This window comes from Amblyraja radiata, chromosome 16 (assembly GCF_010909765.2).
Source record: "Amblyraja radiata isolate CabotCenter1 chromosome 16, sAmbRad1.1.pri, whole genome shotgun sequence".
NCBI classification, from domain to species: Eukaryota; Metazoa; Chordata; class Chondrichthyes; order Rajiformes; family Rajidae; genus Amblyraja; species Amblyraja radiata.
Genome location: NC_045971.1, coordinates 15,925,423 through 15,948,755, shown reverse-complemented (window position 1 = coordinate 15,948,755; position 23,333 = coordinate 15,925,423). Strand labels below are relative to the sequence as shown.

At 42.4% G+C, this 23,333-nt stretch overlaps 1 protein-coding gene across 1 annotated transcript; it reads left to right on the top strand.

The window, feature by feature from the left end:
• Positions 1 to 13,925: 13,925 nt before the first annotated feature.
• On the top strand, positions 13,926 to 20,461 carry hcrt (hypocretin neuropeptide precursor). Its single transcript, XM_033034782.1, has 4 exons — positions 13,926 to 14,102; positions 14,744 to 14,767; positions 16,942 to 17,037; positions 20,003 to 20,461. Exons 1-4 carry the CDS (start codon positions 13,926 to 13,928, stop codon positions 20,459 to 20,461), a joined length of 756 nt encoding a protein of 251 aa, XP_032890673.1.
• Positions 20,462 to 23,333: the final 2,872 nt, after the last annotated feature.

Below are 23,333 nucleotides of genomic sequence, written 5' to 3'. Positions count from 1 at the left end.
ATGAGACTAATTACAAAGGGTATCATTGAAAAAACAAAACATGAACCCTTGGAATTTGTATCAAATATATTCACTAAAACCAAAAAAGATGGTGGATGTCGCATCATCATTGACTTAACATCACTAAATATGTTTGTTAAGTATATACATTTAAAAATGGAAACGTTTGTTATTGCCAAACAACTAATTTCCAAAGGATACTACATGGCAAGCATTGATCTTAAAGATGCTTACTTTTCAGTACCTATTCACAAGGATCACCGCAGATACCTGAAGTTTACCTGGATGGGGCAATCATGGCAGTTTAAAGCGTTACCCAATGGATAAACATCAGCCCCAAGATTATTCACCAAGATACTAAAACCAGCCTTGGCAATATTAAGAAGGCAAAAACATATTGTCATGGCATATCTTAATGATATCTTAATAGTAGGCAAAACCATGGAATTGACTATGTCAGCTGTATCAGCTACCAAACAGTTGTTCGAAACCTTGGGATTTGTCTTACATCCAGATAAATCTAAGTTGAAGCCATCCACAACTATGGACTACTTGGGCTTCACAATTAATTCAGTCCATATGACTGTAACTTTGCCAAGAGACAAAACAGTTGCATTGGCACAATCATGCAACGATCTAATGGTCAACAAATGACCAACTATTCGACAAGCAGCAAGAGTAATTGGGAAAATGGTAGCAGCATTCCCGGCTACGCAATTCGGACCTTTGCACTATCAAAACTTACAAAGAGCAAAGGTACAGGCACTAAAACGACATGCAGGTCATTATGATCGTGTCATGAAATTACCCACTGAAGCAATATCATTACTACAGTGGTGGGCAGAAAACGTTTGGCATAGTTTCAGCCCTATTATTATCACTAACCCTATGCTAGTTATCCAAACAGATGCCAGTGCTCAAGGCTGGGGAGCAACTAACGCCATATCCAGCACAGGTGGTAGATGGACTAGCCCTGAGTTGTCATTACTACTTACACTGGGCATAAATTATCTAGAGATGTTGGGTGCCTTCTATGGTTTAAAAGCATATGCATCAAATATGCATCACTTGCATGTTCGGTTACAAATAGATAATACTACGGTGGTGGCCTACATTAACCATATGGGCGGCATAAAATCGTTATCATGCGACAAGTTGGTTAACACAATTTGGCAATGGTGTGTCGAAAGACATATTTGGCTATCAGCAACTTACCTACCAGGTAAGCAAAATACAGTGGCAGACACCAGGTCACGCAAATTTAATGACAACATCGAATGGATGTTAAACCCCAAAATATTTGCAAAAATTGTCAAGCAATATGGCACGCCAGATATCGATTTATTCGCATCAAGGCTAAATCACCAGGTACCTAGGTTTGTCGCTTGGGAACCAGACCCTGAGGCAGCAGCGGTAGATGCGTTCGCGCTGGATTGGGGAAATTTCTTCTTCTATGCATTTCCTCCCTTCTGCCTCATTAGTCGGGTACTACGCAAAATACAAATGGACTCTGCGTCAGGTATTTTGATAGTACCTGACTGGCCTACGCATGGTTCCCGATACTCCATGACATGGTTATTGGAACTCCGATGACATTTCCCAGTGACCCAGAATTATTACAACACCCAGTGTCTGGCATAAGCCACCCATGCCATGAAAAAATCAAACTCCTGGGTTGCAGATTCTGAACAGACCATTGCTGGGACTGGGATTATCGGAACAAACTGTCGACACCATGTCAGCATCCCTCCGAACATCCACCAATAAACAGTACTTGACCAATATCAAAAAATGGGAAAAGTACTGCCTGGATACAGGGACCACCTACACAACTGCATCAGTCACCAACGTACTGGAATTCCTGGCCAAACTTCACTACGAAGAAGACTCAGCTACAGTGCCATCAACACAGCAAGAAGTGCCCTGTCTGCCTACTTAACACTAGCACCAGGACAACAGGCCTTGGGATCTCACCCGCTGGTGGTAAAATTAATGAAAGGCATTTACAATACCAACCCCCCTAGACCAAGGTACACCCATATATGGGATGTCAGTGAGATACTGACTTACCTCAGGGGGTGGCCACCAGCCAGATCCCTCAGCCTGGAACAATTGACACTCAAAACGCTCATGTTAATGGCACTTGTATCCGCACAGAGGGTCCAGTCTCTACATCGGTTACGCCTGGATCACATGATTACAGCTCCAGACCAGATCTCGTTTATGATCCAGGGACTGATCAAACAGAGCAGGCCAGGAACGCCTAGTCTAGTCGTGATATTCCGGACTTACCCACCAGAACCACGGTTATGTGTAGTGCCCACCTACTATCTTATATAGACGCAACTAACAATATTCGAGGGAGTGAAAACGCCTTGTGGGTCAGTCTTAAAAAACCTCATGGTCGGGTGACGAGCCAAACCATTTCGAGATGGCTCAAGCAGGTGCTAAAAGCTGCCGGGATTGACACTAACTTGTATAAATCTCACCCCACCAGGGCAGCATCCACGTCAACGGCGGAAAGAATGAACGTGCCGATGGACCAAGGGAAACCACGTTCAGGACTTTTTATCATAAGCCGTTGGCGAAACCTGTGATATATGCAGAAACAATTTTACAGTCTGCAAATATTTTATTTAAGCCCGGGGGAGCAAATTTATTTTTGTTGTTATTGTTAATAAATACCATTTTTGTTTTTCATAAAACAGATTCATTGGTTGATTACGATAACACACTTCCTCCCTCAAAGACTTCGGCAGTGATGTAGTAATAACTGTTACACGGTTTGAAATCACAGAGCTTTGAAATCTTGTGAATCACGTGATTCCGAAGTAAAATAGTAAGATTAAACGAGAACTTACCAGTTTGAAGTTTGATCTGTATTTTATGAGGAGTTACGATGAGGGATTACGTGCCCTCTGCTCCCACCCTCAATAATATGGGTCAAACTGATAAACTGATGTCTCCTTGTCTTTACTATGTTTACTTCAATAACTGTCTATCTGTGATTCCACACCGCTGCTTTGAAGTATGCCGCGCATGCGTGCTGAGCGGGTTCTTCACGTAATCCCTCATCGTAACTCCTCATAAAATACAGATCAAACTTCAAACTGGTAAGTTCTCGTTTTATCTTACTATTAAAATACACTTAGACAGGTATATGGATAGGAAACCTTAGAGGGATATGGGCCAAATGTAGGCAAATGGAACTAGCTTACATGTGACATCTTGGTTGGCGTGATGAGGATGTTCGGATGAAGGGCCTGTTTCCATGCTGAATGACATTATGTTTCCCTAACTCTGTCCGAGATTCCCAGAAGATTAACATCGATCTTTTCTTTAAAACTTTGAAGAATGAGTGCTGATTCCTTCGCAATTTAAAAAAACCTCATGTAATTTTGAAATCTGGCTTTGTTACCGCTGAATCTGAACTTTCTTGCCTTCTGAGCAACTTTTCATCCACTGCCACTAGCAACACCCGCATGTTAAAAGGAATAGATTCCAAACAGATCCAGCAGATTAAAACGGGGCATATATGAGATTCATTAGACCATCAGCTGAAGTCTGCACCACAACAGTGCGTAACTTCATGGCTCAACATATTCCTCTCTCCATCATTCCCGTCAAGTAAGGGATCAACATTGGGCAGAGAAGAAGAGAATGCCAGGAGTAGTGAAAGACATGTCAAACACTGAGTTTTGAGCCTTGAGAAGATGCAATTTTGGACTACATGCATGTTATAGACATACTTTGCAGTCATAAGTTCATAAGTGATAGTAGCAGAATCAAGCTATTTGGCCCATCAATTCTGCTCCACCATTCAATCTTGGCTGGTCTATTTCCCCTATTAACCCCATTCTCATGGCTTCTACTCATAACCCCCAACACCAATACTAATCAAGAACCTATCTACCTCTGCCTTAAAAATATCCATTGACTTGGCCTCCACAACCTTCTGTGGTAATGAATTTCAAACATTCTCCACACTCTAACTAAAGAAATTCCTACCTCATCTGGTCATGAATGGTGGATACAACGTCTTGTCATGAATACGGCAGAAGGAGGAAGTCCTGCGAATACTGTCCTGAACAACATTGTGGCCCAGCATGTGAGTGAAAGAGATAATATTGAAACTGGCAAATGACCCATTAATCTGAGGCCATGTCCATCATCTACATTCCAAAATGCTCCTGGCTAGTTTCCATCCCTCCGAGACCTATAAATGTCAGGCCACCCACAACTCAGCCTGTGCACTAACTCCCACCAAATCCCATTTTCTCATCACCCTTTGACACCTGATTAAACAATGCCTTGAGTTTAAAAATATCACCCTTGTTTGCATCTCCCATCCCTCCCTATCTCTGGAGTCCTTCTTTCATTAGAGTCTGAGATGTTTGTGCTGCTTCAGTTCTGTCCTCCTGCCTCAACCCCTGAAAGTTAGCTGCAGCTGTGCCTTTAGCTGCCAAAGCTCTGACTCCCTGTCTCTTTCTCTCTGCCTTTAAGATGATCCTGAAAAATGTACCACTTTGGCCAAACTTTTGGTCATCTGCCGTACTCTGTCCTTGTGGCTCTGTGCCATTTTTAATAAAAATTTCTCTGAAGCCTCTGTGGACATTTTGTTTTATGAAGGCTGAATACAAATAGAAGTTATTATTAATATAAGAAAAAGTGCTGTGTTTCATCTTTAAAAATGTCATCAAGGTTGAAAACTCACACTGAATTAAGTAGAGAAAGTATAGTAGAAAGCTTTTCAAGATTGCAGGGCATTGAGATATACAAACAGAACAGAGGACAGTCTCTTTGATCTTTGCTTGGGACTTTTGGGAATATATGTTTGCATACCTGCACAAAATATGTCTAATCGATCTTCTATTGTCTTGTACACGGGGAAATAAAGTGGAAGTGTGGGGAATGATCGAATAAAGATATGGAAATAAAGATATGGTGGCACAGTGGTGCAGCAGTAGGGTTGATCCCTTACAGCACCAGGGACCCAGGTTTGATCCTGACTATGGGTGCTGTCTGTATAGAGTTTGTGACCGCATGGGTTTTCTCCAGGTGCTCCAGTTTCCTCTCACACTCCAAAGACATGTAGGCTTGCAGGTTAATTGGCTTTTGTAATTTGTCCCTAGTGTGTAGGATAGAACTAGTATAGGGTGATCATTGGCCAGTTCAGACTCGTTGGACCAAATGGTCTTTTTCCACGCTGTATCTCCAAACTAAACTAAAATATAATATTCTTGTAAGACCTTTATGATGGTTTTACATTGTGTAAATTTATGACAATTTGGGAAATAATGGAAGATTTAATTGGATGCGAAGGGTTCCACCGCAGTCAAGACTTGGGATATGGAATACAGAGGCTCAAAGTGCTAATAGTAATGGTTGTGTGAGAGGACGGTGTGACAATCTATTCATGGCAAAGAGGAAATGATGTTTGCAGACAGGATGTAGATGCAACATACAAGGTAGATCTATTTCAATCAAATGCTTTACCTGAAACAAGAATGTGAATAAAATTTAAAATGTCACCGTTATACTTGAAAGTAAATATGTCCTAATTTTCCAAGTGGTTATGGCAGCAGCTTTCTGCATTGAACAAGGAAAATTGCTTTCATGCAGAACTAACTGATCCAACACTCTCTGAGGTATGTTTGCAAGACTTAAAAATGTACTGCATTTTTAAACTAGAAACATAGAAATTAGGTGCAGGAGTAGGCCATTCGGCCCTTCGAGCCTGCACTGCCATTCAATATGATCATGGCTGATCATCCAACTCAGTATCCCGTACCTGCCTTCTCTCCATACCCTCTGATCCCCTTAGCCACAAGGGCCACATCAAACTCCCTCTTAAATATAGCCAATGAACTGGCCTCGACTACCCTCTGTGGCAGAGAGTTCCAGAGATTAACCACTCTCTGTGTGAAAAAAGTTCTTCTCATCTCGGTTTTAAAGGATTTCCCCCTTATCCTTAAGCTGTGACCCCTTGTCCTGGACTTCCCCAACATCGGGTAACAATCTTCCTGCATCTAGCCTGTCCAACCCCTTAAGAATTTTGTAAGTTTCTATAAGATCCCCTCTCAATCTCCTAAATTCTAGAGAGTATAAACCAAGTCTATCCAGTCTTTCTTCATAAGACAGTCCTGACATCCCAGGATTCAGTCTGGTGAACCTTCTCTGCACTTCTAAGATGTTTTAAGGTAAGAAACAGTGGAATAATAGGATGTATTGTTTTGTGGGCATTGTGTCCTTTGTCTTCAAATCCTCTGGCACCTGGAAAGGTACATTAAATTGGAAACGTGGTGGGCCAGAGATCTCAATGCTACATAATTGAGGCCTGAGCTATCAGGTGCTATAGAATAGGCCTTCAGGACTATGCACTGGAATCTAAAAAAAGATTATGGGTCACAGATGTTGTCTGATCCGCTGAGTTACTCCAGCTTTTTGTGTCTATCTTTGGTTTAAAATAGCATGTGCAGTTCTTTCCTACACATTATGGGTCTGTGTAGTGGGGCCAGTCTAGTAGTTAGAGCGTTGGGTATGGTGGGAGAGGCCAGTGCTTTGTGCAGGATGTTTGTGTTAGTCATAGAGCATCTATATTGAGAGTCATTCCTGAATATAGAGGTGGGTGTAAGGGGTTTATAATTAGTGAGCGAGGGTTTGTGATTGAATGGACAAAGTCCACCAGGATGAAGTGTTTTACTTAAGGAATACGTAACTAAAGTAGTTCCAGGACTGCACAGCCTGAGAAAGTCCCCTTTAGGTAATGGTGTGGCAAGGCTCACATGAGCTGTGAAGACTTGATTTCCTAAAAGTGACCTATACATATCCATGCATTCATTTTGCAAACTAAGGAGAGCCTGAAAGGAAAGACACATGCTTTATGGCGACATGGTGGTGCAGCGGTAAAGTTGCAGCGCTGGAGACCTGGGTTCGATCCTGACTACGGGTGCTGTCTGTATGGAGTTTGTACGTTCTCCCGTGACCTGCGTGGGCTTTCTCCAAGATCTTCGGTTTCCTCCCACACTCTAAAGACGTGCAGTTTTGTAGGTTAATTGGCTTGTTTAAAGTGTAAATTGTCTCCAGTGTGTGTAGGATAGTGTTAATGTGCGGGGATCACTGGTCGGCGAGGCCCAGATGGGCTGAAGGGCCTGTTTCCGTGCTGTATCTCTAAACTAAATTAAACAGGTATTATTAAACAAGACCAGAAACCTCTTGGAATTGTAGAGCAGCAACGGCTGTAATGGAATCGCGAGGTTCTGGATGCACCTTGTACTGTGGTGTACCTTTTGTCTGCTGGGGCCAGTGTGGGTAGCTCGAGGGTAATTCTGCAGCTGGGGCCAGGTCCAGCAATGGGTGAAGGTGTGGAAACCATGGGTAACCGGCAGTTGAGACAGTCATGAATGGGAAGAAGGTTCAAGTGGTTGGACTTGGGTCAAGTGATTGGGGGCCAGAAGGAGAGTTGGTATAACTTAAAGGTGACTTAACTCAATCATATTCCCAGACCCAAGCTGGGAGCTGCTGAGGGCTGCACCCGCAGTGCATGGAAAACCTAGTTTGGTTGCGAGTGATTGATAGATGCTGTATTTCCGAACGTAATCTAATTTCTACTTGCAATGCTACCTGGTTGAATTTATTGAATAGTCCGTTTCACCTGGAAACCGATATTGTCGCATTCTAGTCTGAAAAACAATGCATTTTCTAAACAAATTGTTACTAGAGCATTAACGTCTGAGGTAGCCTGTTTTGGCCCCTCACACAGATGTAATCACAGAGAAGAAATATCAGCATCTCTACATACTTAGAAGTTTAAAGAGATTTGAAATATTACCCGATACAATAGACAATAGACAATAATTGCAGGAGTAGGCCATTTGGCCCTTCGAGCCCGCACCGCCATTCAATGTGATCATGGCTGATCATCCCCAATCAGTACCCCGTTCCTGCCTTCTCCCCATATCCACTGACTCCGTTATTTTTAAGAGCCCTATCTAGCTCTCTCTTGAAAGCATCCAGAGAACCTGCCTCCACCGCCCTCTGAGGCAGAGAATTCCACAGACTCATCACTCTCTGTGAGAAAATGTGTTTCCTCGTCTCCGTTCTGAATGGCTTACTCCTTATTCTTAAACTGTGGCCCCTGGTTCTGGACTCCCCAAACATCGGGAACATGTTTCCTGCCTCTAGCGTGTCCAAGCCCTTAACAATCTTATATGATTCAATGAGATCTCCTCTCATCCTACTAAACTCCAGAGTGTACAAGCCCAGCTGCTCCATTCTCTCAGCATATGACAGTCCCGCCATCCCAGGAATTAACCTTGTAAACCTACGCTGCACTCCCTCAATAGCAAGAATGTCCTTCCTCAAATTAGGGGACCAAAATACACTAACATCATGGCCTGGTACGGCAGTTCCAGTACGCAGGAGCGCAGTAGGCTACAGAGAGTGGTGTGGGTAGAACACGGTCTATCATGAGCATGGACCTCTCCACCACTGAATGCATCTACATGAGGCGCTACCTCAAGAAGGCAGCATCTATCGTCAAGGATCCTCACCACCTAGTCCATGCCCTCTTCTACACTGCTGCCATTGCCAGCTTTGGGAACAGCTACTTTTCTACAACCACAAGGTTCTTGAACCAACCTGCACAACCTTAATCCAACCTCAGCATGGGTAACTTGGAATCACTTCTTGCACTACCATGGACTTACTTTCTAATTATGTTTTTGCACCAGCATCTTGTTTGTTTTGCAGTCTTTTTCCTTTTGATGTCGTAGATGTTTTATGTACAAATCGTGTCTTTGTGTGATGTCTATGTGCCTGTAATGCTGCTGCAAGCAAGATTTTCACAGTAACCACAGCTCACCGTACTTGTGCATGTGAAAATAAATACTTGACTATGATCTACAACAGGGATTCACAGAATTATGTGACTTTTTATGAATTTTGTGACTAATTTATCAATCATTTGTTTACAAATAAATTTAAATAATGACTGTAACTTTGAACTTCAGGCCAATGGCCCACTGGCAACTTACCTATATACAGTTTATTCCCAGTCAGATAGTTTAAATACGATTTCATGGGGCACGCTAAATGGACGGATGCTTGCACTCCAGATGATGCGGCTGTTGTAGGGAGTACGTAACTGGACTTTGATCAGGATGTTTATTTATAGTGACAGAAAAAACGAGCAAAAGCCTTTCACTGCAGCTCCTGCAACCAATGGACTAATTAGTTTTATGCATTTTGTTCTGAGATTTCACTGAATTTTACGCTGAAAAGGAGTCAAATTGCCATTCGTTAATTAGTGCTATTTGAGAGCAACATACCAGACTGAGCAATCTTTTACCCTGGGTCAGCTGTTGAATACATGTGCTTGCTTTTATTTTAATTGATAAGAAAATTATTCATTCCATGGAAACCTGCATTTTGAATGGATACTATTGTCCTTAAAAAATCTAGGAATTGGAGAACCATTTTTTTTTTAATGGCCATTTTGTGCAAAGCAAAAGTTAGAGTTATTTGACTTTCTGTCAAGTTTAGCAAGAGATTTGTCGATCATCTCTTTGCAAATTAATTTAACCAGCGATTGTAACTTTCAAAAGCAGGCCGGTGGCCGATTGACAACTTTTTGAAATGTTTGTGCCCATTTCCTGCCATTGGAACGACGTACCTGGCACTTCCTGTCATGATTCTCCCTCATAGGGATATCGTTATCCTCTCATATTCCACACATCATGGTGTGCATGCTTCTATTTATAACTTACCAACAGAAAGTGAATTGAAATGGCTGTGACAGATGACCATGTTTTTAATTGTCAATAAAATGGTAAGTACATTACATTGGAGAATAATGAATCCTGCACAATACGTCATTCTTTATATATTTAGTTTAGGGGTACATTGTGGAAACAGGCTCTTCGGCCCACTGAGTCTGATCACCCGTACACTAGTTCTATCGTACACGCTTGGGACAATTTACAGAAGCCAATTAATGTGCAAACCTGTTATCTTTGGAATGAGTGGGGAAACCTGAGCACCTGCAGCAAAACAAATACAGTCACAGGGAAAATGTACAAACTCCATAGAGACAAGCCCCGTAGTCAGGAGCAAACCTGGGTCTCTAGAGCTGCAAGGGTCTATCTACCACTGCACCACAGTGCCGCCCTCATTGTCAATAAATCTGTACGTACATTACATTGAAAATAGTAAATCCTGCACACTAGGGGAAATTTACAGAAGCCAATTAGCTGTTGTCTTTGGAATGTGGGTGGAAACTGGTGCACCAGGAGAAAACACATGCGGTCACAGGGAGAATGTACAAACTCCATGCATGCAGCACCCATAATCAGGATCGAACCTGTGTCATATATATGACAGACGTATCCATGCTCAGTTACCATGTTCCTCAATCTCTGACCCTGGTGCTGTGATACTCTCAGTGGCTTGGGGTTCATCCATGGTGGTTGTCATTGAGGTGGGCAGGAAGCATGCTGGGCCTGCTAACTATATAATGGGATGTCTGTACTTCTGTGGTGTCTGTCTTGTCCTGTCGTTTTCTGAGAGTTTATCCTCCTGAATGCAGATCTAACCTCTATCGCCAAGATACACGGGAGAGAGTCGGTGGGGGGGGGGGAGAGAAACCTTCGTAGAACTTTGTTAGGCTGTTTAAAATGAGCATAAAAGACTTTGAGTGAAAATCCAAGTGCTGGAGGGATGCAATGGGTCAGGCAGATCTGTGGAGAAAAAGTATAGGTGATATTTCAGTACGGGACCCTTCTTCAGACTGATAGAGTAGAGAAAGTTTATGTAAGGAATTATCTGAGAAACATCTGTCTGTGTATTTACCGAATATCTACATGTGTGTTACTGCATTCATGGGTCTGGTAAAGCTGCAGCGTTATCCCCCTGTCGCACTTAGGAAACCTGAACGGAAACCTCTGGAGACTTTGCGCCCCACCCAAGATTTCCGTGCGGTTCCCAGAGGTTCCCGGAGGTTTTTGTCAGTCTCCCTAATGGTTGAAAGTGGTTTCCGTTTCTTCTATAAAACATAGAAACCTCCGGGAACCTCCGGGAACCGCACGGAAACCTTGGGTGGGGGCGCAAAGTCTCCAGAGGTTTCCGTTCAGGTTTCCTAAGTGGGACAGGGGCATAAGAATCTAATTGTTCTGTTGCAAATACATGTGATATTTAAACACGCTTGTCTCTTGATGTTTCTGTGTGGTGTGTGTACAAGTGTTTGAATGTTTATGCATGTCTCTGTGTGTCTGCGAGCGTGGTCTCATCCAGCAGAGGGTGTCATATAACCAAGAATGAATATAGGTTGAACTACCGTTAAAAGATGATAGTGTACTGATCAATGTGATGACAATTCTATCACTATACAAGAAGAATTGTAAGCTGCTGCTGTGTGGCAGCAACCTGGCTTGATGTTGGGTCGAAGTGAGCTGGATCACTAGTGCTGTGAGGCAGTGGCTCTAGTAGCTGCCTCTGGCTCGCATCGTGTCTGAGCTCAGCTGTTGTGGGTTGAATGTGTACTGATGCGAGTAGCTACAGAGGTAGAGAGGATAGCCCTCAGCTCTGAGACCCAGCAGTGTCAGCCGGTGAAACTGCCTGAGAGTGGGTACTCCCTCGTGGTTTAATTTAGAGAAACATCTTGGAAACAGACCCTTCGGCCCACCGAGTCCATGCTGACCCGTTCACAAAGGTTTTGTTGGGCAACATTTTCATCCACTTCTAATATGTTAGGCGCAAATTTCAGAGGCCATTACCTACGAACCCGTACATCTTTACTTTAGACTTCAGAGACACAGCACGGAAGCAGACGCTTTGGACCACCGAGTCCATGCCGACCAGTGACCACCGCATATAATAGCAATATCTTTTTTACACACTAGTAATTTACAATTTACAATTTTACCGAAGCCAATTAACTTACAAACCTGTACATCTTTGGAGTGTGGGAGGAAACTGGAGCACCCGGAGAAAAATCACGCGGTCACAGGGAGAACGTACAAACTCCGTGCCGACAGCACCCGTGGTCAGGAACTAACCCGGGTGTCTGGCGCTGTAAGGCAGCAGCTTTGCTGCGTGAATGTGCCGCCCCTTGAGATGTGGGAAGAAATCGGAGCACCTGGAGGAAACCCGCGCGGTGTAGCCCCCCACATAGACAGTACCTGAGGCTAGGGTCATACTTGGGGTCTGTGGCATTGTAAGGTCTACCAGCTGCACTATTAAATCACTTGTGCTTCCTGTAAACAAGGCATTCACCATTGTGATATTCTTCTGGATATCTTCCACAATGACCTACACGTTGAGACAATGGAGATGCAGAAACAAAGAACTGCAGATGCTGGTTAATACATAAAAGGACAAAAAGCACTGGAGTAACACAGCAGGGTCAGTCAGCACCTCTGGAGAACATAGACTGGTGACATTTTGGGTTGAGACCCTTCTTTCTTTATTGAGAGAGTGGAACGTTTTCTGTCTATGAAAAGGTCCTGATTATTTCTGGCAATCTCTATGGCATGAGTGCAGTCAATAATTGGCCACATGTAGGGCTGCCATGAATACATAGAAACATAGAAAATATTGGCAGATGCAGTCAAAAATTGCCTACACACAGGGCTGCCAGCAATACCGGCCGATCCCTGAGCCTGAGATGCCACTTTCTTCTCCATTCAATCAGGGTACATGTATGCATTCCTTCAGCGGCGTGCCTCAGTTGCCTCTCTGCTGCTGGGCTGAGCAGCAGCACATTGGGGCACTTGGAGAAAAGCCTGCTAATGCTAAAGCTGCTTTCTCAGAAGTGCAGTGATTTATGTCTCCACCGAGAGAACTGTTTAGGTACAAGAGTGGAGCTGAACGTTCTTCCAGTGTTTCACATTCCTCAGTGTTGGAGAAGCTGAGGCTGCAAAAACATTGTTTTGTTTATTTTATCTTACGGTAAATGTTGTTCACGATATTCCCTTCATCATGTATCTGTACACTGTGGATGGCTCGAATGTAACCATGTATTGTTTTTCCGCTGACTGGTTAGTGCGAAACGAAAGCTTTTCACTGTACTTCACTAGATGCAGGAAAAATGTTCCCAATGTTGGGCGAGTCCAGAACCAGGGGCCACAGTCTTAGAATAAAGGGGAGGCCATTTAAGACTGAGGTGAGAAAAAACTTTTTCACCCAGAGAGTTGTGAATTTGTGGAATTCTCTGCCACAGAGGGCAGTGGAGGCCAAATCACTGGATGGATTTAAGAGAGAGTTAGATAGAGCTCTAGGGGCTAGTGGAATCAAGGGATATGGGGAGAAGGCAGGCAGGTTATTCATAGAAGCATAGAAACAGAGAAACATAGAAAATAGGTGCAGAAGTAGGCCATTCGGCCCTTCGAGCCTGCACCACCATTCAATATGATCATGGCTGATCATCCAACTCAGTATCCTGTACCTGCCTTCTCTCCATACCCCCTGACCCCTTTAGCCACAAGGGCCACATCTAACTCCCTCTTAAATATAGCCAATGAACTGGCCTCAACTACCTTCTGCGGGAGAGAATTCCAGAGATTCACCACTCTCTGTGTGAAAAAAGTTTTCCTCATCTCGGTCCTAAAAGATTTCCCCCTTATCCTTAAACTGTGACCCATTCACTTCATTGGGGAGGATCAGCCATGATCGCAATGAATGGCGGTGCTGGCTCGAAGGGCCGAATGGCCTCCTCCTGCACCTATTTTCTATGTTTCTATGTTTCTATGTTACCCTGGTACACATGACAAATAACTAAACTCAAACTCAAATCTTATTGTTGTCATGTGTACTGAGGTACAGTGAAAAGCATTTGTTTGTTTGCAGTCAAAGAAAAAAATATACATGAATACAATCAAGCCATCCACTGTGTAGAGATGAAGGATAAAGGGTACACCAGTTAGTGCAAGATGAAAGATAATTCAAAGGTCCCCAATGAGGACGATGGGAGATGGCAGTTTATTAACAGGGTCAGGACAGCACGTGTTGGCTCTGCGGACTCTCACGGAGTTGGCTCTTCTCCAATGGACATGGCCCTGCCTCTGATCCAAGAGTCTCAGACACACCCCAAATATCCAGCCTTGGCAGTACGGATATCACCAGCAGTAGAGCATTAATCATGACCCCACTTCACGACTGTCTCAGCAACTGATTTCTGGAGAAAAGCAAGCAAAGAATAAGAGGTAGGCCATTTAGGACTGAGATGAGGAAAAAGTTTTCACCCAGAGAGTTGTGAATCTGTGGAATTCTCTGCCATAGAAGGCAGTGGAGGCCAATTCACTGGATGTTTTCAAGAGAGAAGTAGCTCTTGGGGCTAATGGAATCAAGGGAAATGGGGAAAAATCAGGAACGGGGTACTGATTTTGGATGATCAGCCATGATCATAGTGAATGGCGGTGCTGCCTCGAAGGGGCAAATGGCCTACTCCTGCACCTATTTTCTACGTTTCTAAGCCTATGAACTGACTGCAAGGCACACGAGCACCTCAGTTCCAAGATGACAGCATTTGGAAATTGATTCAAAGTTCAACTTTGCATTCAACAGTGACCTTTGAAAGGTCTTCAATAAATCTATATGTATGAGTAACCAAAAAGGGGAAAAGGCGATGGCTGTGGAGAAAGAGAGTGGACTAGCTGGATGGATCTCGCAAGAGCTTCACAGACATGAAGAATTGAATGGCCTCAGTCTGTGCTGCAAATTGGATGAGTTTGGTTTCTGTTTTCTCCAGGTTGGTGATAAGAAGTTAGCAAAGGTAAGATTATCTTCCAATCACAAATAGAAGGGATAATACATAAAATTAATAATAACGAAGGGCCTGATTCTGTGCTAGATGACTCTATGACACCATCACTCAGTCTACAGGGTCAATGCCAGAGCAGCTGGCTGTGAGTCATGTTCTGGCAGCGGGTGAGAGCTCTGTGTTTTGTTGCTTCAAGGCATGATCCACAGTCATTCTGGCATAAATATTAAACGGATTTAGTTTAAAAATAGCAAAGAATTTTAATGTGTCATTATCAAAAAAAAACACTGGTATTAGGAGATGAAGTATAATTGCCTGAAACATAAACACAGATAATATTCCAGCATCTGCAGTCTCTTATGTATCCATTGATAACAATATGATCTCCGGACAAGTACAGGGAACTAAAATGGTCCATTTACTGAGTCCATGTTACCCGGCTAGTTCAACAAAGAAGAACCTGGTTGCCTGCGTGCTGTGTAAAACAAACTTTTCTTTTCTCCAATCCTCTCTTTCTTCTAACCACCACATACATCCCACCCAAAGCCTCCTAACCCTGGAGCTGTGGATGTATAAACCAGCATTCAGGTCTCAGTTACTGCATCAGTGCTAATTTCGCACTTTTTGCTCCTTGGAAACCAAGTGAGAAATGAAAACGACTATTTTATGGGGACACGGCAAGGGTGAAGGAGATTACATCTGAATATGAAAATGCAGTAATAAAATTTTTGCAAAAAGTTATCTCCAACTCAAATTTGTCATCAAAGACCCCTACCACCCATCGCATTACATATTCTCCATCCTGCCATCTGGGAAGAGGTACAGGAAAATTAGCTGCAAAACCAGCAGGATGCTCCTCAGCTTCTTCCTGCAGGCTATAAGACTGTTAAACGGACTTTGCCCCCTGCCAAAGTATCGCGCACCAACCACCAACCTGGACAGAGCCACTGTCGTGCCGCTGCCGATCGGAACGCCTGTTGATGTTTAGTTGAGAGTAGTGTTAAACTTGTTCATGATATATGTATTTTTATTTCTATTTATTTTTTACTGCACACTGAATTTGAGTAACGTTTTTTTGTTTCCTCTGGGTATGTGAGTACTCAAGAAAATAACAATAAAGATATACAATACAATACAATACAATACAATACAATACAATACAAATTTGGGATAAAACTGCTTAAGAATTAGGAGTTAGCTGGAAACAGGGAAATAATTCTTGCTTACAGGGAACAGCGCTTAAAGTTTTTGAACATAATTTACAACAGAGGTTTTAATGGAGTGGTTTATGAGGCAATTATGTTGCTAGGTACCCAATTTCAATATTAACATCTTTGTGTTTATAATGGACATTCTACACCTACCGATAAACACATTGAGAATTCATGACAAGAGGTGAAGAATTTTTGTAGAAAAAACGTAAGTATCTTTATTGACCATGAAAAAATAACTTTAAATAATATGCTTAATTATCCTATAGCATATTTATTTTCCCCCAAAGATAGGCACAAAATGCTGGAGTAACTCAGCGGGACAGGCAGCATCTCTGGAGAGAAGAAATTGGTGAAGTTTTGGGTTGAGACCCTTCTTTATTTTCCCCTATCGTGCTTGGGAATGCAAGGCAAGATTTAAATTGGAAGAGATGTTTTAGTTGTCGACAGTCGCAAAAACTTGAGATAATAAGATTGTATTGAAAGTATTTGTGGAATGAGATACAAGCCATGACCAACAAAAACTGAATGAAGAGCAAAATGTATAAAGGTTGAATGAGCTGCGTCTCCAGGAAGGAATAGCTCATTCCTCTGGTGATCAGCAGCTAATTAGTGCTGGGTTATAGATTTATGGCATATTCAGGTGAAGCTGAATGGGGCTAATTTGAAAGGAAGAATAGATATGCTGAAACAAACTGGCTCCCTCTCAAAGTCCCAGCAGTTCATTCACAGCACAAATCCAAGAGTGACATTTATTCCAGATAATATCAGTGCTTACAGATGACCTATTTTCCATTTGTTTTCAAAGTGAATGGTATAACAGCTAATGAGAAACTCTAATTGAAGAAAGATGACGTGAATCACTGTTGCAGTGGTCAGTTGGAATGGCTCCATTGTACCTGAACAAAGAATGCTGAGAGGTAATACGGAATGAAAATAATATAAATAAGGGATCAGAGATTAGTTCCTCTTCAGTTCAAGAAAACGACTGAAGCACCTGTGGCAAGAATATTCTGCACGATAGCTCGGTTCCGCAAAGGATCGGTGAAGGTGGAAACCACGGCAATGAAAGTAATGTCCATGTGTGTTTATAAGGGGGAAAGGTGGGGAGCTGGGATGTGGGTTGGGGTGGTAGGGGAATGGGGTATAGGTTGAGGTGTCAGAGAAAAGAGAAGGGAAAAACTAAGGTGAATGGAAGAAATGTAGAAATTGTGAGGAGCTGGATATATTGAAGACAGATATAGGAGAACTGAAACTAACCTTTTATTGTTTTTTTTAATACTTATCTATTTTATTAGTTACAGACATGTTTCATTTGAATTTATCTAAAGGAAATTTGTCATCTTTCACTCCTGAACCTCAGCCAAGAAGCGTAATCACTGGTCAAAATTCTCGTCAAGTATTGACAAAAACATTGATTTGTTATATGTGTGGTTGGTTGAAATCTTTTGGCCCAGTGTAACTCTCATTTGCTTCTGTGCTTTGTGAGTGTGGCGGCACAGTGGTGTCACGGTAGAGCTACTGCCTTACAGCGCCAGAGACCCGGGTTCAATCCTGACTACGGGTGCTGGTCTGTACGGAGTTCGTACGTTCTCCCCGTGACCTGTGTGGGTTTTCTCCGAGATCTTTGGTTTCCTCCCACACTCCAAAGACGTACAGGTTTGTAGGCTAATTGGCTTGATGTAAATGTAAAATTGTCCCTAGTGTGTTGTCGGGTAGTGTTAATGTGTGGGGATCATTCGTCGGTGCGGACTCGGTGGGCCGAGTGGCCTGTTTCCGTGCTGTATCTCTAAAGTAAACTAAACTGAACTAAAACGAAGTCTGCTGTAACTAAGAGGCTTGCATTAATCACTCTGGGATAGAAGGTTGTGGATTCAAGCCCCAATCCAGAGACCAGAGTCCAAAAATCTTAACTTAACATTTCATTATCAGAGATGTGGTGTCTGGGTGAGATGTTTCCATGCAGCAAAGTTGTCCCCCCATGACCTGGCTCGTATGTATTTTTCAATGAATTTGCTAAATGAATGAGTTATTGGTTTATTTCCCCTCGTTATTCTTGTGTAAATTGACTGTCAAGTCTACTGCCTGACAATGATAACTGAGCAAAACATCAACTGTCGGGTCAAGCAGCACTTGTAGTGGGTGGTGTGGTGGTGTGGGAGGGAAGGAATTGTGGACGTTTCGGGTCGAGACTCTTCATCTGTTCTAATACAGGGTTTATTAGACAATGTTAATAATTCCATGTTGTGAATTTATCAAAAGCAGAAATCTTTGACAAATATTACATTTGCCTTGTGTGCTATTCTGACTTGCATGTTTTATTTGATGTATTCCAACTAATGATTCATCTCTATTTGAACCTTAATGCCTTTGTAGACTTTTTTATATTTCACATTTCTATTTATAAATTTAGAAATTTAGAAATATTTATAGTTATGTTTATATTTTTTATATTTGTAACCATTTGTCTGATTTCCATTTTCCTGCATGCCTGTGCTGACGCATTATATTCTTATTCCAATTGACTTCCTGGTTTAAATATAATTTGATCTTCTTGCAGTCAGACCACACTCTGACTGCAATCCAGCCAGTTTATTTCTGTTCATCTTTCACCCTCCCTCTCGCGACTCCATTCCACCCTGTGAGCTGGAGATGCACATTGATGTCACATCCCTGCTGTGATCTACTGCATTGAGCTTAATTTCTATTGGCATTAATAACACCTGCAGTGAGTCAAGGATGTTCACATTATTATTGATGTGCTCAACTTGAACAAACTTATCAGCAATCAGGAGTGGTTTCATTATTGCGGAGGTGTGGCTTTGGTTGTGAAGCTTTTAATAATAGACTTAGATACTAAACTGAAACTTAAACCTTCTGAAAAGAACAAAAGATCTTGCACAAAACATTCTGGATGCAATTGTAGGTATAAGGGCACAAAGTATATATTTACAGAAATACTCTTCAGCGCATATTACTGAATACCCACAAATGTGGATATGGCTGAATTGTGTTAGTTACATGCATTAGTTTTATTGGAGCCCCTCTTCCATCTAATGAAGATTAAGTACCTCTTGCATGTATTTACCTGTCCAGTATTTACAATGGGAAAAGTCAGAGTAGCGTACACATTTGCATTTGCCAAGTGCTAAGGTGATTTTAGATTGTTTTGAGTGCTGATTGAATGTCCCTGATTACTGCATTTGTCTTGTGTAAAAAGTTTACAATGGCATTAAGTTTTAAATCGAGATGAATCATTGTTGCAAAGTATCAATAAAAACATGCAGGACAAAGGAAGAATAACATATACATTATGAGGCAAATGCAGTAAACAGGGAAGTAAAGCACTGAAAACAATCTAATATCACTCCAACACTTCGCATTTGCCAGAGGTTCCATGGGAAGCTGAAATCATGTGAACAAAGATAGCGATCAAGCAACAGATCATGTTAATTTTGCGTTCTAATCTAATGTGGAACTCAATCAGTAACAAAAGCAAAATACTGCAGAAGCTGACGTGTGAAATCCAAGCAGAAAACTCTGGAGACATCAAGCAGCACCTGTGTAAAGGAAGGTAAAAGATAAAAAGATTGACATTAAATGATGCTTCCAGGTCCCTTTCAGTTTGCCCCACGAGCCCACAAAGTGCTTTTAAAATATAATGACTGTTGTGAGAAATTGGTCAGCCGTTTGTCACTTAACAAGTTTCCAAAAGACTGCACATAATCTGTTTTTTATGATTGTGAGATAAATATTGGCCAGAATGCTGGGGATCGCTGCCTTGCCCGTCGAAATAGATTTTCACATTCACCTAAGTAGGTTTAACATCACATCCAAACATTGCATCTCTGAGAAGCCAGTGCTGTCCTGACTCTAGATTTTTAAGATCATGTAACAATTAACCTAATGTTTCAATTGTAATTCAACGTATCTTGACTTCCAATTATCCAAAATAACTAACTGATTTGACATCACAGGTCTCCCTTACAATGTCACATTTGAGCTAACGTGCTGTTGTATGTTCTTGCTGTTGCAGAAGCTGGATGTTATTCTGATGTTGGCCCTGCTCTGCTCCTTGGTCAGCGCTTCCCCCAGAGTCCCCAACTGCTGCTGCCAGCAAACGTGCTCCTGCAAGGTCATCGATCTCCTTCGTGGAACTGGAAACCATGCAGCCGGCATCCTCACGCTGGGCAAGAGGAAAACCAATGCCCAGCCCTTCCAGAACCGCCTACACCATCTCTTTCATGGTCTCGAGAACCAAGCTACTGGCATTCTCACTATGGGCAAGAGAGAAGAGCCTCAGCAGGTGTCTTTGGCAGAAGATAGCCCAGGAACCAACAGTAGATGTGAGGACAAGAGGTCTCTGCTGGAAAAGCGTTTCAGTTGGGATCTTCAGCTGGGATCTCAGGAGCAGCAAGAATTTCCAGAGGCCCAAATGGCCAAAAAAGACTTAGAGCCAAGCGAATGTCCAGCACAACTTTTGAAACTGTTTTAACAGCAATGAGACCTTATGGCTTAGGCATTCATGCCAAATGCCAAGTTGTCTTTATCAGTTAATTTGTAGAGGGTTTCAAGCTCCTGATGGAAACTTAGAAATTAGTTTGCAATGAAACTGTTGTTTTTTAGCAAGAGAGTTGTGTGAAAGAATCACGTCCACACTGAGAGTTGTAAAAGTTAAGGTTATTCTTGAATATTAACCTGAATTTACAGCAAATAAAGTTATGTTTTTAGATTTACCGCAATGATTGGGCCGTTTTCTATGAAAAGTGTTTCCTTCAAATATTCTGTTCAGGAATCTTGCAGGCTAGAGAGAAATGGATTCCGTTTCAGTCAAGCATCTCCCAGCTGCCTTCCTTCAGCATGGACAGCGCAGCGGTGCAGCGGTAGAGTTGCTGCCTTGCAGCGCCAGAGACCCATGTTCGATCCTGATTACGGGTGCTGTTTGTACGCAGTATGTACGTTCTCTCTGTGACCACGTGGGTGTTCTCCGGGTGCTCTGGTTTCCTCCCTCACTCCAAAGGCTAATTGGTTTTGGTAAATTTCCCACTATGTCTATACTTAACCTCTGGCAGATCTAGCAGCAGCAACACACACCACAGTGTTGGCTCTGAACTAACCCATTGAAGCTGTGTAAATTGTCAGCTGAGCCAGATCACTGGACTGAAGCAGCTTGTACAGTGTCAAATAGTTTACAAGCATGTATAATGATAATCATAATAGTAGTCATAATTTATTAGCCAAGTATGTTTTACAACATATGAGGAATTTGATTTGCCATACAGTCATACCAATAAAGACCAACAAGACACCCAAATACATTTTTAACATGAACATCCACCACAGCGATTCCCCCACATGCCTCACTGTGACGGAAGGCAAAACGTTATAACTTGCATTTGAAAAAATTAGTCAGACTAGGAAAACATTTTTTTTTAAATTATTTAAACATTTAAAACCGCACGGCGAGTAAAACATATTTGAAATTCATTCTTTTAATTTTTTGTTAATGGAAATTGCCTGAAACTAAGCTTTCCCTATGATAACCAATCCTCTCCCTGGTGGCACTGCATCTAACATGGTCTAACATAATGCAGGTTCATTGAACAAGTTCAATGCTGGGCAATGAGTTGGTGTTCCACTGTGGGTTGAACAGGGACTTCTGAATTTGTGCACACATCCCACGGGAAAGTGCAAACCAAATATTTCCACAAATTTTAAAAAAGCCCTTAACCTTGCAACTCAAACTAACAGCCCTTCAAAGCCCAGCAAGTGTCATTTGAAGGTAAGTTATCTGATTTACGTACTTCCATCCCCAATGCAAGTATACATTTACTTCTTGTCCCTCTCTTTACGTCCCAACACACAGAGTAGAAGGGGCGTGAGTTATCACAATTGGCTCCTCTCTCTTTCCTTTGCTCTGATAGTCTGGTTGAATGAAGACAATCACATAATAAACCTTCCTTCCACCAAAGAAAAACAAAGGCTTGTACTGGTAACATCTTCCACTTTGTTTTCAGGACCTTGCACAACACTTTAGCACTGATGAAGTACTTGTGAACTGTGGTCCCTGTAATACTGTGGCAAATATAACACTCGTTTTGTGCGCAACAAGCTGTGACAAAGAGCAAAATGACAGCCTGCTTTTATATTGTGTAATGGGGGATAAATATCCACAGGACACTGAAAGACAATTTGTCTTTCTCCAAAATGGTGCCTGAAGGGGAACACATCTGAGACAGTCTCACTGGGACAGCACAGTGGTGCAGCAGGTAAAGATGATGCCACACAGCTCCAGCCACCAACTGTGCGGAATTTGCACGTTCTCCCTGTGACCACATGATTCTCCTCCCACTTCCTAGAGAAGAGCGGTTCGCTTTGTTAATCGGTGACAGTAGAATGTCCTGCGTATGTGGGCGGGCGGTAGGAAATCTGTGGGAGTTGGTGGTAATGTGGGGAGAATGAGATGGATTTGAGTAGGATTGGCGATAAAATGGGTGCCTGGGTTTTGGCGCGGACCTATTAAGACAAAGTGCCTGTTTCTCGGCTGTATCTCTCTATAACTGTGAACATTAATGCAGCAATCCCTCAAGGCCATCTGCCTACATTCGTGTGCTCAAACGTCAAGTGTGGGACTTGAACCTTGTGACTCATGGATGAGCGCAGACCCATTTGACCCACAGCTGTGGCATCTGAATTCACCACGGCATCTATTCATCCTTGAATGAACAAGCTGGTCTAAAAAGAAACACTTTCTTTGGCAAAAACCAAGATGATCTTATATTCGGTCCATAATTGATGCTGACATTTAATAAACAGCTCAGAGAAAAGCACAACGTGGTCCCCAAGTTCTGAGCTCTCTCCGCGTTTCTATGGGTGTGGATAAAACTGTTTGTCATGCTCTTTCATGGGCTTAAGCTTCCTTGCAAAGCAAATTTATTTTTCCAGCTACATGAGGTGAGAGTTCTATAGCTGCGCCAACAAAGATGTCATAATCCTCTTCTCATCACATAGAATGTCATCCTCAAATAATGAAAAGCCTTGCAGACGTGGAAATGTTTGAATTCTAATCATTGGAATTAAAGCAGATAATAGCCAGACATCCCTCTCTGTTTGTCCTTTCTCTGGTGTTTAGCAGCAGCTCAGTCCCATCGTTGGAAAGCTCCCCACTTTTATCAAAAGACACAAAATACTCAAGTAACCCAGGGTCAGGCAGCATCTCTGGAAAACATTGATACATGATGTTTCGGGTCGGATGGGACCCGAATCTCCTCAAATCTTCCTGGCTTCTGACCAGCAGTTTTTTCACAGCTGGAGGGGAAAATGTAAAGAAATTACATGTGAGCCCGTGCATTTACCTATAGATAGTG

Excerpts from the sequence above, each read along its gene's own strand:
- hcrt (XM_033034782.1), top strand. The coding sequence starts at position 13,926 with ATGAAAGATAATTCAAAGGTCCCCAATGAGGACGATGGGAGATGGCAG. Across the intron at positions 14,103-14,743 it reads CCAAATATCCAGCCTTGGCA|GTTGGTGATAAGAAGTTAGC; the intron begins GTACGGATATCA and ends TGTTTTCTCCAG. Across the intron at positions 14,768-16,941 it reads GTGATAAGAAGTTAGCAAAG|TTCAAGAAAACGACTGAAGC; the intron begins GTAAGATTATCT and ends GTTCCTCTTCAG.